At 36.7% G+C, this 16,520-nt stretch overlaps 1 protein-coding gene across 1 annotated transcript; it reads right to left on the bottom strand.

The window, feature by feature from the left end:
* Positions 1 to 300: 300 nt before the first annotated feature.
* LOC122067406 (protein ROOT HAIR DEFECTIVE 3-like) lies at positions 301 to 15,616 on the bottom strand. The gene is made up of 23 exons (XM_042631250.1): positions 15,460 to 15,616; positions 14,330 to 14,479; positions 13,358 to 13,424; positions 13,167 to 13,269; positions 11,636 to 11,706; positions 11,462 to 11,525; positions 11,298 to 11,363; positions 11,121 to 11,168; positions 10,982 to 11,044; positions 10,823 to 10,879; positions 10,537 to 10,695; positions 10,378 to 10,446; positions 10,193 to 10,284; positions 9,467 to 9,545; positions 7,210 to 7,375; positions 5,988 to 6,112; positions 5,610 to 5,872; positions 5,432 to 5,528; positions 5,185 to 5,346; positions 2,738 to 2,842; positions 1,459 to 1,553; positions 1,257 to 1,353; positions 301 to 1,074 (listed from the first exon to the last, which is right to left on the bottom strand). Exons 1-23 carry the CDS (start codon positions 15,461 to 15,463, stop codon positions 826 to 828), a joined length of 2,451 nt encoding a protein of 816 aa, XP_042487184.1. The 5' UTR covers positions 15,464 to 15,616; the 3' UTR covers positions 301 to 825.
* Positions 15,617 to 16,520: the final 904 nt, after the last annotated feature.

Genomic DNA, 16,520 nt, shown 5'->3' with positions numbered 1-16,520 from the left:
GCTCGATTTGGCATCAATATACAGTATAGTACCAAATTGACACCCTTAGCCAAAGTGATATGGTTTTTAGCCTTGGTGTGGCACCCATTAAAGAATTTGTAAAAGAAGCATATGATCGTCAGATCTAATCATATCGCTGCACCAAAAGCTATTGAACAAGCTACACGGTTTTGGATTTTATTTACCATTGCCTATGGACCAGCTGGAAGACATTATAGGAAGCATATGCCCTTCCATCTCATTCTTTGCCTTTTTATACCTTTAATTTCACTCCTCCAGTGAACCCATTTACAGCTCTGATACCAAGAACTCCCCTAAATAAGAAATGACATTACACCCTTGGAAGAAAGCCTGGAAAAGTTTACAAAATGTCAACCTAATAGCACACTCCCCTTTCTCTCCCTTCCTCTGTTTTTCCCTATCAAAAATGAAATGAATAAAATACATGGTCACAGTTGCATGTCCTCCCCAATAACAAGCTCTATGTCTTATTATTTCCACAAGCTACAGACAAACTTAAGTCAAAACAGTAGGGAAACTGTGGCCCTCTACCTGTATCCACATGTAACAAATCCAGAAATCAGCAAGAAAACCTAACTAACATGAACACCTTTTGGAGGGCCTTTCTAATTCAAACCACATGCCCCTGATGTGGAGGCCCTAAATTAAAATGAAAGCCTTCAATCTTCTCTCCCAACACAATCACAGTTACAGATCACTTGGACTGATTGACAATCACTCGTGATCCCACCCTAGAGCAAGCAAAATGGCTGCTTTTGATTGGGGTCGACCAACAAAAATAGCTGACAAGAAGATTATTCGAAGTTATTTCACCTTGTCTTCTTGTAAAGAACTTGAGTACTCGGTCTCATTCTCCAAAGATGTTACATTAGACGATGCACTTGATGTGATGTTGCTATGAACATGTGCACCATTCCCTGAACTCCTTGATTCTACTGCAGGATTTCTCGGAACATCGGCTGATGCAGGATTTTGGCCCTCCTCTGCTAGCTTTCTGAGAAGGTTCATCACAGTAGGAAGAAACTTGGTAGATAATGACAGTAGCCCTGGAAGCTGCACCAAGGAAATACTCAAGGATAAGATCATCAGCATACATTCCAAGCTGCTTCTTTTTTCCATGGAAGGAGATTATGGCCTTCACTTTTAGTTAGAATATAGTGTTGATTATATTCAACCTATCAAGCATTGTCCCAAAGATAAGGTTAAACTCTCAGCATATCTTTTAGGATACTTACAGCACCATTGCGGAATTCACCCGATATGTCTAACTGTACCCACAGTGCTTTGAACAGTAGATAAGCAACAAAAATTAGACCAATATATAAAGGATTCCTGTCAAGCATTGAGCCAACGTAAGAATAATGTACAATTAAATATGATTAGAAAGCTTGATATCACAAGAGAGTCAATTATATAAGTACACCAGCAGCCAAATACCTTAGGAGGGTCATAAATTCATTGAAGCCAAGGATAATCATTGCAACAATTGCCCATGGAGGAGGTAAGAAGTTGTTATTCCGCTTGCTGGCTTCCTGAAAAATTCAAATGTGGGAGATGTGAGGAGGGACAGCCAATCAGACACCCTTGACAAAGAAAGATTTTTTCCAAAAATTACGGAAGATAGGAAGTGTATATCTAGGTATAACTAACACCACAATAAGAAGAAAAACTAATTTGGTCAGCAATGCCTTGCGACCTACACACCTACAGAAAAACAAAAGCTGAACAATATTGCAAAACCAACACTTAATACAAGCAAACACTGGCCTACATTTTACAGTCACTGCCAATTGAAGAGATGCAAGCTATAGCTGCACAGATGCAGGCTCCAAGCAGAACAGTCAAGTAATAGATAATTTTCCAGAATTTTCAAAATCTAAAGACGACGCAAACTTTGGCAATCTCAAATCAGAGAGTAAATCAATCCTGTTTTATCCATATAAAATCCAGAAAAACTCCGTTCTATATTCGAAATTCATCAAATCATCGATACGACTGGCGCATTATCATTTAGAAGTTCAAAAGGCTTAACAATAAATGCTCTACTTCAACAGCATTTTGCACCAGGAAAAGGAAATTTTGAATATATAAGTTCATGTAATGTCATCATATCACCAAAGAAAATCATTTTTCTAATGGGCGCAGAGAAAATTATTCACGGCAAATAGAGGTGTTGGTTCTTAACTCAACCTTCCAACAGAAGATAAAATACTTCACGACAACATGCCTGTTAAATTTAGATGTTTACAATTCACAGCCAAATGAGCCAATAGAAACTTAATTGAATCTTGCACAAAAAGAAATTCCAACAGATTGGTACTCTTATGGTCATTCCATCTAACAATAAAATTATCACTAAAACTTCAAGTTCTAGGGTGGAGGTGTCAATTAGTGACTCAATCTCCTGATCTGCCCAGTTTTTACTTGGTATGGATCAATTTATGATTTACCAAGTGTAACACTGAGAATGGATTTTGATTGGGAATTCCCAGGTAACCCAGTTTTTCAACTAACCCATTGCCACCTATTTGAAGACAATCGTACAAAAACTAAAGACCACTTTTTAATGCCAGCCAAGAATATAGAACGTAACAGAAGAAAACAAATAACGACATTGAGGAAACAAATCTTGCCCATGTTGCCATGACAAGTTATGAAAAACAATGAAGTACAAGAAAAAATAAATGGTCAAATCATTACAACTACTACAGCATACCTGAGCAGCAATGGCCTGAGTAACACTGTATTCTGTCTCTACCTTGAATTGCCTCCACAAAGATTTACACTGGACAGGTGTAATCAAAGTTTTTGATGATGGAACCTGAGATTAAGAATAAAACAAAACTACTTAGTGTATTAATGTAAAGATCATTAAGCTCTTGAAAGAATAGCTCTAATAGAAAACGATCCATTTTGTTTAGTACCAAAAGAATGATACAAGGGAATAACTATGAACTGTTCCAAGGCAGCATTTGGTCAAACTATAGACATCTCAATGCATAGAAAGCCATTATTTTCCTTTACAATTGGATAATATTAGGATACTGTTAGAAACGTCCATCACACCATTTAGTCATCTAGACACATTTATTAAAGCATAGAAAGCTATTCTTTTCCTTTTCGCACTTCCACTTCCTCTAGTAATCTCATTCACCTATCTAGTAAATCGAACATATAAGGTAACATGATTGTTTTAAGTGAAATCGAGGAGAATATATGCATATAATACCCTTTCAGATTTTCTTCAATACCCATTATTTTTTATGATTTTAAAATTAAATCAAACTAAAAGGATCATAACCCAGCGCAAGTCCCTACAAGGGTGGACCAAAGATGGCCCTAACCTCTGGCATTTTTTGCATGAAGTAGCCACTTCAGGCTCTAACCTGCTTCTTCATGCTGGCAGCTTTGAGCTTCTACCAAGTAATGGCCTCTTTTAAATCTATACCAAATTAAATTAACAAATTTCTATTTGGTTTGCATTTCCTCATTCTATCTGTCATTTATATAGGTAATCCAACAGATGGCCATTTGAATAAAATGGTCCAAACTAGGTAATAAGCTACTTCTAGCTGTACAAATAATAAGCAAGTCTTTGAAGCTAAAAGAACTAGAGAAAGTAGTTTCTAGACATTTAACTGACCCATCCGTAGATCGCAACACAAGGGTTGTGACTCTTGACATAGCAACATTTTCATAATTATCTCAATTAATAACTAATAATTCATCATGCTGTTGGTGACACTCTGATTACCAAAATGCTCATATCTAATTGTGTAACTCTCGTGTTATAAACTTAATAATAGTAATGTCTTTTCACAAGAACTGCTCCTTTATCCAGTTTTAATGTCCCAAATTATCATGCGCATTTTTTATATAATTATAACATATGGCCACATTATCCTTATGTTTGCAGATAACTCTGACATATGAAATGGGATTTTGGTTTGACTAATATAACTAACTTTAGTAATTTACGATAAAAATAATGTATATAAGTACATATCATGCTATTAGCACTAAAAAGCAAAAACAATTACAATTTTTCGTTATTTATAACTGCAAATACCAAATAGAGAAAAACTCATTTACATGATCCTGTCTAGGCCTCTCAACAAAGCCCACTCTCATTGTGCCATATGGACAGAAGATGTGGCTATTTTGACTGTTGGATAGAGAGGACATGGCATGGATTCGCTATGTGTCAAGTTTCACACTCAAATTCAATCAAATACTCTCTCATGTATGTCCAACACCAACCACTACTGTGCACTCTCCCATGGTCCTGGATTTTTCAAAGCTCTACTTTTGACACATGACAAAACTCCATTGAAGCTCAAATTTGACATATGAGCATAGGCCTTGGGGTCTATCCATCCTCAAAATTTGGGCCCCATCTGGTCCGCCACGTGGCAGATATTCGGGTCATGTTGAGAGTGCTCACAACATGGTCCGTGCTGAAAGAATTCACCCCAAATAGATGAGTACAGACAAAAAGCTTTCTAGACCACCATGTCTCCTTATCTGATTTCCAAATGATTCCAACATACTCTCTGCATCTCCAGTGATTCTGCAACTCTGGTAATATCTCTTTTCCAGCATCTTTCCGTGTCTCTGCAATTTCCATTGACCACTCACAGTACAATACAAATCCCTCTCCAGTGCCACTGGAGGCCCAGCACGCATCCGACAGCGGGGAGGACCTGGTGGTGTGTGCCCGTCTGTTGGGGTGCGTGCCCAGGTCCTCCCAGCCGTCGGATGCGCGTTGGGCCTCCAATGGCACTGGAGAAGATCCGGTTCCCTCACCAGTAGGGTTTCATCTCTAGTTACCTTTTGAGGTATCAAGTTAAAGAAGGTTTCTGGAGATTTTCCCAGAAGATGAAAAAAACTAGTGAGTGAGAGCCGGTAAAAGCCATCCACTTTAATCAGACAGCTTTCAGAGGTACCCATTGAGAAGTACCCTCTAGGGTGTGTCAGTGTAGAGAAATGACCATAAACAGAAGAAATAGATATGGGTGTTACAATATTTTCTTTTATTTGTCCTTCCTTCTTCAAAATCCTTACCTTTATCAGTCTCTTTATTCCCGTACATGGTTTCAAGAGAAAATGATAAATTAAAAGGAAAAAAAAAAAAAAAAAAACCAGCAACTACAAACGTTTTACCTTCTCCCAAGTGCTTGAGGCCAGTGGGTCAAATGAAGTGATGCTCCTGTCTTTCACACCATCATTTGAAGTATTCACCAGAGCAAGCGAAAGAGTATTCTCAATATCATCAGCTTCTTCATCCAAACGGATCGCGGCCACAACAGAAAGCAACTTCAACGACTGAAAAGATGTAAAGAGAAATATTTTTGAGACACAAATGCCAACAAAAGACTGATGACTTAAAAATTCATGAGTCATAATATACCGCAGAACGAGCAGTTTTTGTGATTGCTCGAATGTCTTCCTTCCCAGTCCAAACCCTTGGCATTGAATCAGAATCATGACTAAACAATGTTGAAAACCTGTAAACATTTAAATATGGTCATTTACGACAGGTAAAATCAAGAGCAACTTGGTCCATAAACACTGCAAGGGGTTTCTACCTGTCCTTCATACGGATCAGGACCCTCCCAGCTTCTTCTCTTGCCTTTGCTTCCACCACCCTTCTTGCATGGTCCTTTATGCTTGCAAGCATTTTATCCACAGTTTCTTCATCAATGTCAAACCCAGCAAGTGCACTAGAGAGCCCAGAGACAGCTGATTCAGTCTCACGATTGAGAAGTTTTCTTACTGCTGGCCAAGTTTCACCATTAGCCGCATCTAGAAGAGATTCCACAGGTTCCGATAGTGCCACATTCAGTTTACTCTGCCAGCATATAATACATCGTTAATTATGTTCAATGTGCTGGGTGAGAAGAGAGAGAAGAGAAAGAGCAGATACAATTCTTAAATGATTAAAAATGCAACCCATATTCTCATGCCTCGTATAAAGTGGTAATTTCAGCCAGTTTAGCAGCACGGACTGAAGCAACATGTGCATCTATATCGCGCCGAAGCTTATCCCGAAATTTCAATGGACCCCAGTTTGCTTGTTCAATAGCAGCATCTGTAAAGATAATAAAATATCAGAATACCATGTAAACCTGCAATACAACCCAGAAAAGAAAATGCTTTTAACCAAACTGGGACCTACATAAATAAAAAATGCACCATTATATTTCCTGAAAATGTTCTGTATTATATGGTAAGGGAATTTTGAATTTAAAAAATCAAACTTAATATGCAAAGACCTAAATAGTTCCACAGGAGAACGTTAGCCATGTAGTATCTCCGTGCTTCCATTTCTAATAAAGATTTATCCTTTACCATTATGCTGAACTTTTTTTTCTTTTTTCTTTATGATGAATTCGATTGGTTAACAAACATCCATATGAATTTCCAATCCCTAACAATAAGGCCAACCTGAAAAATTGATTTTTACTTTTTTCGCCATCTTTGAGTGAGGTCTTTCATCCCACCCATCCCACCCATCCCACCTTTTATAAAGGGCGTACACAGTGCACGAGTCTCCCACCACTGCAAGGTCTAGGGAGGGTCATAATGTAGCCAACCCCACCTTTTATAGTGCTCTTTTTTTCTTCTTCTTCTTCTTTTTTTTTTTTTTTTTGGGGGGGGAGGGGGGGGTGGGGTTTGTGGAAATATTTATGGCAGTTTTGTTAATGCATAATTTTTCTTCCCATCACCTTAAATCTGATAATTCATTTCTTAAGCACATTACAGATAGGAAAACTAATCTTGACAAGAGAAAGCATTGAAGAAGTGGCACCAAACTCTTTTATAAATCTATAATGCTAATAGCAAAAGAGCATATAGAGAAAAAAGAAGAAGCAAAGGAACAAACAGTTATTTAATAAATGTACTTTATCCCAGAAACACTCCAGTACAATGGGTTCAAAATGTTATAAATAAATAAGCAAATACAACCTGATGGAGGTTTTTAGGATTTAATAGGTATACGTATGATTTAGTGGATGACTAAGCTTTTAGGTAAGACCTCAAGGTAAGCTTCATAAAGAGGAAGCTACAGTAGAAAAGAAACTAACACACAGAAACAATGCAAGGAAACCATGAAGCTACAACAAGCAAACCTGCAGAGAAATAAGATTACAAACAGGTCAACAGCAAGAAAATTTCTAGTCATACCTGCACATCCTTCATCAAATGAAGTCATAGAAGCTTGAACACAATTGCTTGCAGCAAGAGCAAAGCCTTCCCCTCCATTCAGAGCCTTCTCAAATGCTTCCATAAAATTATCCAGTGTTCTGGACCGTATGTGACCCAGCATTGATAGGTATGCAGGTTGGACTATCTAAAATTCAGCAGAACACAACCAATGAAAAGAAAATGAGTGCCCTTTTATGGGGAGGGGGGTTTCATAGGACAACATTTTCCTTGCACATGGCACAAGGCAACCCATAACTGAAGTACAAGCTTCCATTGTAATACACTTTAATAAAAAGTAAAAAAGGAAACTTCAGGTAATAGTAAAGGTACATGAACAAAATGAAGCAGCGGCCTCACCAATATATACCCACGTATATCATTTTCTAAATTAGTTCAATATGTGACATTTATATATTTCTAGTCTCCAGAGACACCAATTAGTCATTCTAGATTATATTATTGTAAACATAGTAAAAAATGCTTTCAATTCTTTATATGTTGGATAGAAAATTGCCCGACCTACAATTTCACAAAGTCGAATTATTTTTAGCATGTTAAACTATTTTTTTTTATTTACATTTGAGAAAATGTATTTTCCAACAAACATATTTTTGGAAAAAAAAAATAATAGGGGTAATACGTGATGGTGGGTGTTTAAATTAATATGTGTTAGACATTGTTGGCCGCCTAGAAACTCCACCTGGAATTGAGTGGTGAGAGTAATATCCCTATCATCTTACATGATTGCTTGTTTTTCAATTCTAAAGGATGTTTTGATTATTTTAATAGCATATTTACATTTCCAATATGTAAGTTATATGTAGACTTAGTGTTTACAACAAATTAACAAGACTAGTGTACAACATCATTCAGCGAACACTAGCAAACTTGGGTCAACACCACAAGTATTATTTTGGCTGTTTTTTTGTGAAAATAGTTCATAAATTAGGTTTAAAAGGTCAAAAATAGGCTGCACACAAAAAATCAGGGGGAAAAAAAACTTTTGGGGGGTCAAAACCAAGGTTTCCACATAGCCAGAAAAGTACTTGGCTTCCCCGAAATTTTGCAGGTTTCAACCTTAGAAACTTGCCAAACATAGTGGAACCTTTAGATTGGGGGAAAAAAACCACAAACTGGTAGTTTAGCTTCAAACCCTAGGTGGGTAGTGTACATTGTAAACAACTATATACACAAAATTTAGGTAAAACTAGAACACACATAAGTCAATTAAAACAACTAAAATATGCACTAGGAATGAATAAATATAAAATTACAAAGGTGGGTGATTTGGCCAAAAATCACAAAACTGAGGTTTTTGAGGAAGTTTCCCTCTTTGGAGTCGAAACTGGAGAAAAGATACCAAAACCCAAAATATGGTCAAAATTTGGTTGAAACTGTGAAATTTCAACCGAAACTTGGTAAAATCCAGGTATCGCACTTGATTTCATTTCAACCTTTGTTGAAACCGAAAATTTTCATTTCAACCGAATTTTAAACATTGCTTATAAGTTAAAAAAGTACATTAAAAGGCCTCAGGTTATGGACTAGTTATGCATCAACTTAATAAATGTTCTTAGTTCTTATCTTCTTGTTTATTCCATCTAATTTCTTTATTCTTCTCTAAGTTTCCTCAAAACCCTACTTCTAATTTCCCTTTACTATTCCTAAATCCTTTTCCCAACCCTTCACAATATCCTAGGCCTAAACTCTCACTTATGCCCCACAAACTGCAATTTCCAACCACACTACAGAATCAATCCTTTTAGTGAACCACACCACTTACAGGGATCCACTCCAACTCAGACATTTGTTCAGTTTTGATAAAACTATCCCTCTATTTTAGTAATTTCGTAAAAATCTACCTTGAGCCCTAGTTTTCCTTGTATGTTCTTTTTGAATTTGGTAGGAATTTTCTACTTATATCAATTCTTTCTCATAACTACCTTTGAGATTAAGTTCAGATGGTTCCAAAGACCAATTAATATTATGATCCATTCTCACAAACATTATTCTAGGTATTAATGGTTGCTAACTAGATGTTCTCTATATATCCAATTTGACCACTTTCAATTATGAAACCATTTATCCTAATCCTCTACTCTCAGAATTGCATGCAATAGAACCTGTTCAAATCATTTTGTGATCATAAGAGAAAAACAATCCTTAATAATCCAAAAAGGAGGGACAGTGCTACAGTATTCTAATTCTAGAAGAATGGAAGGCTTCTAAGTTATACATCCAACAACTTTGCCTCCAGCTGCTGCCGCTTTGCAGTTCTGACACCTTCCTCGAAATAAATAGCCTCAGCATCATACCTGCAAGCAGAAAAATGAACTTAACAACTTAATTTTGTGACGGAAACATTAATAGTAGTCATAAGAAATTTCCAGAAAGCAAACAAAAAACATTACAAAATAGATTCAGTAAATGATAAAAATCTCAGGCTGCATGTAAAATTTTTCTCACAAAAAAATAGGTAATATTTGTCCATGACTCCATGCCATAATATTAAGTCTGATACCTAAATATGATATAACAATAAGGGCCAATCGAAGAAAATAACATCATCACCAATAGAGAACAAAAGAAACTAATAAGCATAGATGTATCAATACAACGATTTGGGACATGGTACGAGGGAACAGTAATGGAAGATGTCTGCTCTCGTCCAATTGTTACTAAAAGAAAATTTACCTTAACTTGAATGTGAAATACTACCAAAAAATAAACTTTGGAAACTGGCTACCCACCCAAGAATTGAACCTAAACTACATAACCTCATAAAATAAAGTGACAAGGTGTTATAAGAAGCAATTTTAAACGTTAAGGCAAATTTATATGATGTCTTCTCATCAGAGTGTTTGAACAAAATTATCTATCACAAGCACTAACAAGTAACAAGTACATTCATTATGTTTACTGGAGACCATTTCCACTATTACAATGCGATAGAAGCACTCACTCTGATAGACAAGTGTCTAGGATTACGCTCAGCTTCTTCCCAAAGCCCAGAACTGATCCAGACTGGACAGCCTCTTCCAGTTGACACCATTCCTGTGATAGTTTGAAATAAATCAAAATCATGGTCACCGGTGTGTGCAATTAGAAAAAAAAAAAATGGGATGTTGGATGATGCACACCAAGTACCTCATTTGCAGTTAAAGAAGAAAACTTTTCATGTGCGATTTCTTCACAACGTACAGTTGCAACCATAACCTACAAATGGAGGACAAAGGTACGTATACGTCAAAGAAAATCTGCATTTTTACTGATGGGGTCCAACAAAGTGATTATTCGCCTGGTCACCTTGTGAGCAGGAAGGTCAAGGTCCTTGTTCTCCTTAATAACTTTCCAAATCTGTTGTGCACTGAAAGAAAACCCTGAAGCGGGAACTACACCCCGTCGATCTCCAGCAAGTCCGCCAGGGGCTATAGAATGGAAGAATTGCTGCCTTAAACTAGCAACCTACATTAACAACAAAAATAAAAATAAATATGTCGTACTCCATCTCCAAAATATTCATCCAGGTCTACATAAAAATCCTTTTGAGTTCTGACAATCGACAAACCATAGACTGTCATAGCTTATATACCTGCTCTTTAAATTGCTCTTCCTTTTCTTCATAACTAGGAAGTGCCACAACTTCAACCTAGTCAAACAATAATTATCCATGAATTACAACCACATGAGCATTTTTGAGTAATGAATGAAGAACATACAGCTAAAATTATACAGTGAGAGCACATCTTACGTTGAAAAATTCACTCATTTGGGTTTCTTTGTGTGCTTGTGGTTTAGGAACAGAGTCCCATATCTGTATAAAAAGAACCAGGTAAAGAAGCAAACTCATTAACACCAATAGATGCAGAAAGAATTACTAGGTTCAGTACCTTTTGAATATCTTCCCTCAGAATAGGTTCCAGGTTCTCCAGCGGTGTCTGCTTGACAAAATTAAGGGTAATGAAGAAAAATTAATGATCAACAGTCATAAGCCCCATAAAAGGAAAATAGAAAGACGTTGTAAAAGCTACAACTCTCCAAAAGGGGGATGGAAGCTGGGAACAGACCCTTGTTTTATCACGTATGACAAACAACAAAGTTGTTTTACGCGGACTGAACAATCGCATCATGACCTGGCATGGAAATATCATCAGAGAAAATAGCAATCAGAGTTTCTGACATGTAGGAAACTTCATGGACAGCATATTCCCCAGAAGAATTAAAAAAATACCTGAAAAACAGTCTTTAGAAGAGGCTTATTTGCAGCCTGCTCGCGGCCAATATCATGACACCACCTAACATGAGTAATTTCAGTGTGTGTGAGAACAAAGAACTCCCTATATTAAAAAAGAGAGAATCCAGTAAATGGAAATTGAAGATCCATTGCTGATTCAAGCAGGCTTACATATTTATGAGTACTATATCTGAAACAGCAAGAGCAAAAAGAGCACTTTGCTTCTCAAATGCAGTATCATCCTGTGAATGATAAAAAGCATTATAAAAGGACCAAAAGCATGTATTCATATCTTCAAAGTTTAGTTCAAACCAGATCTCTTGTCGCCTAAGATTCAAGCAAAGATTATAGCATAAGATATAAGAAAGACTGTGAAGACTTCCTAATTCCCTTCCACTACTAGTGCAATGTCTACTGACTGAGTCTTGAATTAGATTGCATAGTTCGATCGGTAATAAAATTAGTAGTAGTGGACTTTTCCTCTGCTTCTGCTGGGCAAAAACTCGGCGAGTTATATCAGCAGAATAGCAGAATAAGGTATTCTGAGTCTTTGGTTGATCAGGCGACACCCGGATTTGAACTGGGGAAGAGGGATTTGCAGTCCCCCGCATTACCACTCGGCCATGTATTAAAGATGAAAATTAGGTTTATGCCTTAAACAAATATGAACAGATACTGTAAGAGACTAGATTAACAACTAAATCTTAAGGCCCCGTTTGTTTGACGGATAAAAAGGGGTGAGAAACTTATGAGGATGGGTCCCACATGTTGTGGGTTTGGTTGGCAGTTTGTTTGATGGATAAAAAGGTGTGAGAAACTTGTGAAGATGGGTCCCACATGTTGTTATTTGGGTTGGCAAGGAAAGGGAAGGAAAAGAAATAATGGAATATGTAATTTTATTTTTTTTTTAATGGGGTGGAATTTGGTGGGAAATAGTGGAAATAGAGGTGAAGTGGAATTCTATGGGAAAGAGAAAAAAGAGGAAGAGAGAGAGATAGACACAAAAGCAACTTTCCTATGAATAGTTGGTAGGATTTTGGAAGTGAATGGGGTGGAAAAAAGTTGAGTGCTACATTAGCAGACAACAATAATTGCATTTAAAGAACTTGTATGGTAAGTTTCTCACCCCACTTATCCAAACACTCATGTTTGTGGAGTTTGTGGGAATCAAGTATAAGTTTTCCACCCCTTTTTACCATTTCCACTTTTCACCGTCAAACAAATAGAGCCTAAGCAAAACACGTGCTAAAAAGGTTCTTTAAATTAAATAGATTAATAAGTTTTTATTTCAATACTGTACTAGATAAGGAAAGACGAAAACCAGCAAAAACAGGTTCCCGGACAGCCAATTTCACCATGAACCAAACGTCACCACGAAAAGGACTCAGTTTTTGTAACCTTGACAGCATTAGACACTTCAAAAACAAAAATTTAACAGGTAGAAATTGCAAAAGCTCAAGTTTGTAAAGAACAAAAAGAATTTCTATCGTGGACAAATGCTGGCACTCAATAGACTTAGGTTCTTTAAATTTATTTTAATGTCAAAATAGTTCTTCCTTTTTTAAATAATTTCAGAATGAAAATTAATGTCTTTGGCAAATTATAAGCTAAAAAAAATTCCATAGCAAGACTTGATAAAGAAACCATGGGATCTATGACTTAGGTATTTTCAGTAACATTTAAATATAAATGCCAGTGGCACCTCTCCTCTCTCTCTTCCATCAGTGCCCTCCAGATCCATGATGATGGTGCAAGGTTCAATCTCAACACATCTTGCCAACCAAATACCCTTAGTCGTTTGAGACCTGGAAATAATGCATTTTGTCAACATCCAAGCTTTAACCAAATAACATAGTTTTGACAAACAGTGAAAGTTTGAGTTCAAAAGCTTGCCTTCCCTTAAAAGCATCCATCTCTCTAAAGTTGGTACGAAAAAGATGGTTCAGAAGTGTGCTCTTCCCTGCCAAATCATAGGGGATAGATGGAATCATTTGGTCAACCGCTAAATGTATGGAACAGTATATACAATTATACATATTGACGCATTAGTGTTAAAAGAACGCAAATAACATCTGGCAACACATTTATTTATAATATGCTTTAGACAGAAAGCAGGAACAGGGACATGTATAAACAAAGAGCTAATGCATTAAATGTTCGCAGAAATATGGTACGAATATAAAAGGCCTCACATATGATACAAGATCTTGTGGCACTTGATAATTTAGGGGAATTATAAAACTGAATGGTACGTCTTTTGCTTCCCTTGACTTTTATCTTTTCTCTTCTTTGCCCTTGTTTGGATCCATGTAGCCGACCCCATTAAGTTGGGATAAGGCATTGTTGTTTTTGTTGTATAAGACTGAATGGTATATTCTTATTCTTCTCCATTTCTTAGGGAGGTGGGCTGGGATAGGTAGGTTGTTAAATCCACCAGTGATAGGAGCAAGTTGGAAGCTCCAAAATAGATCAAGAAAGAGAGACATTATGTTTTTGTAGGATTAGTTGTTCTCATGGATGAGAATAATGATATACCAAAATATAATAGGATCCAACTTGCTTCATACAAGACCAGGCAGAAAACAACTTCCAGGTTGGTATCCGTTGGCTTTATTCGATTTGGTGTTATTTTTGTGCTAGAAATTCATAACCCAACCCACAGTCAAGATGGCTTGGGTCAAGGATATGGAAAACCCAACCAGTTCTGCTTGACAATATAACACTTGTCTCAGGCCTTCATTTCACTTTTACCAATTATTTGCTCTAGATTAATGAATGATCAAAAAGCAAGCTCAGACCAAACTTCTTTCCATCCATGTCCCTCATTTCAAGAAAAGATCTCCAGAACGAGTAGAAAATGCATACCACTGCTTTGTGGACCCATGATTGACACAACAGCATAGGAGAGTCCGCAAGCACCAAGATTCACCTCCTTCGTGAAGTTGTCCAGTCCAGAGGCATTAAATTCACCATCTCCATCAATGAGGTGGGTTGAGCAACAATCATCACCCATCCCTGCCAAATCCAAGAGTCACATTAGTGAATAAGTTTTTGTCATAGGTTATAACAAATATCATACATTATGGTCTAATGACAGATCAACTAAATTTGAAGAGCTTAAGAAACTCTCAGTTGGCTCATTTTCAGAGCAATATGGTATTCTTCCACAATGTGAAACACACATGGACGCATAAGAGAGGGAGAGAGTTTACATTAGCATCAAAAGTCCTATCCCTCCCAACTAACAACACGAAAAAAAGCTCTTGGCATCATTATCTTGTTTCTAAGGGCGTTTCGTCCTAATAAAGCTAGATTTTGTAAGTCTTTTTTCCGATTCCCAATCTCCTGTCTAACATGCTTTCAAACCATCAGTTGTGCGTCTTGGACATTACAGAAAGTGCAACAGAGAATCGAGTATCAAATCGGATATACTCGACCTATTCGTCCACCACTGTACTAAATCATTGAAGAACACAATTTATCCAGAAGGACACACATGTGGTGCAGTTTCACTTCGCTCATGTTTTCTCCACACAAAAACTAGTACTGCATATACCTTAAAGTTAACAAGCTGCTACTAGGTATCACAATCGAGATCAACATTCACCAGGCGGAACTCACAACCATTAATCCCCATGAAAATTGTCATCTGGGTATTCTGAGGACCTAAAAGGATTATCTTTTTTGTGAAAGCTAATTCTAAGATAAACTCCATAAAACACTAAAATAGCAGAATCTCATTTCCAAGTCCCAGCGAGAGAAAAAAGATTAAGAAATCAAGAAAGAGGGAGAGGATTCGAGGAATCTACAGACACATTAGAAGGGTAGCAAGAAAGAAATTAATAATCCAATACCAACATACCACAGAAAATGAACGATTTCCGCGAAAACAAACAAAACAAAATGAACAATTAGAAGAACGAAAACAAATAAATCAGATCAAATCGCAGCAGAATAGCAGATAGGTACAGAAATAGAAGTAGTTGGGAACGTACCCATTGAATAAGTTGACTTCAATCCAGGCCAAAGTAACGAAGACGGGATTGAAGCTCAAATGAATCTCCGAAATCTAGGAATGGCGGATCGAATTCCAGGAGAAAACAGAGGAATGATCCAAGATATTCATCGCACCAATCTATCTACTTATTTAAATGTGCAAAGCTTGACTGCTTCCTCTTTAAAAAAAAATAAATTACCAAATTTGAAAATAAATCATTAATTACGTTAGCCGTATATAGAATTAAATGGAATGTGTATTTGATATTTGATGGTTCCGTATAAACATACGGTTTTCCGATAGTAGATACTATGATTGCGATGAACGAGTCACCGACTCCGATTCTCTGTGTGGGACCCAATGAACCATTTGTGTAAAATTTTCCAATTTTCTTGTCCATTTATGGTTTCTAAGATGCAGCGTGTCTCCTACAACAGCACAGGGACAAATAGAAGCATTAGGAGAAGCATCAATAGGGACATAATTCCAGGCTTTCACGAGGGGTAGGTGGTATTTTTTCTCTCCCACTATGCCTAGATGCAAGGACATGCTGCCTTATAGAAATACATGGTTAAAATGAATATTATGATCTTAGGCTATTTTTGGTAACCAAAAAAATAAAAAGAAAAATAGTACAAAATATATAATAAGACAAACAACAATAATTACACAATGATTTTTTTTGTGTCTATCTCTCTCCTTGAATTTAAATTTTTTTGAAAATTTTCTTATCTTGGTTACCAAGCATAAATAGAATATCATCCACGGTATGCCTCTATCTAATGGAGAAGTGAGATAAGACAAGAGATTGTTGCCTGATCACATGACCTCTGCATCAGTGTATGAACAAATGAGAGCATGTCAAGATATCAAAAGAGGTGAGATAGTAATTTTGTGCATTATTGTGTTAGAACGTAAGAGCCATACAACTAAACAATCTTTTTTTTTTCCAACAAATTATTATCATGATTATATATATTTTGGTAATTTTACTTGACCAATGTCCCTCCGTTGTTGGCATGAGAGAAATAATCAAATAAATCTCCCATGCCACATCAA

Source organism: Macadamia integrifolia, chromosome 2 (assembly GCF_013358625.1).
Source record: "Macadamia integrifolia cultivar HAES 741 chromosome 2, SCU_Mint_v3, whole genome shotgun sequence".
Taxonomy (NCBI): domain Eukaryota; kingdom Viridiplantae; phylum Streptophyta; class Magnoliopsida; order Proteales; family Proteaceae; genus Macadamia; species Macadamia integrifolia.
This window is presented reverse-complemented; position numbering and strand designations above follow the sequence as displayed.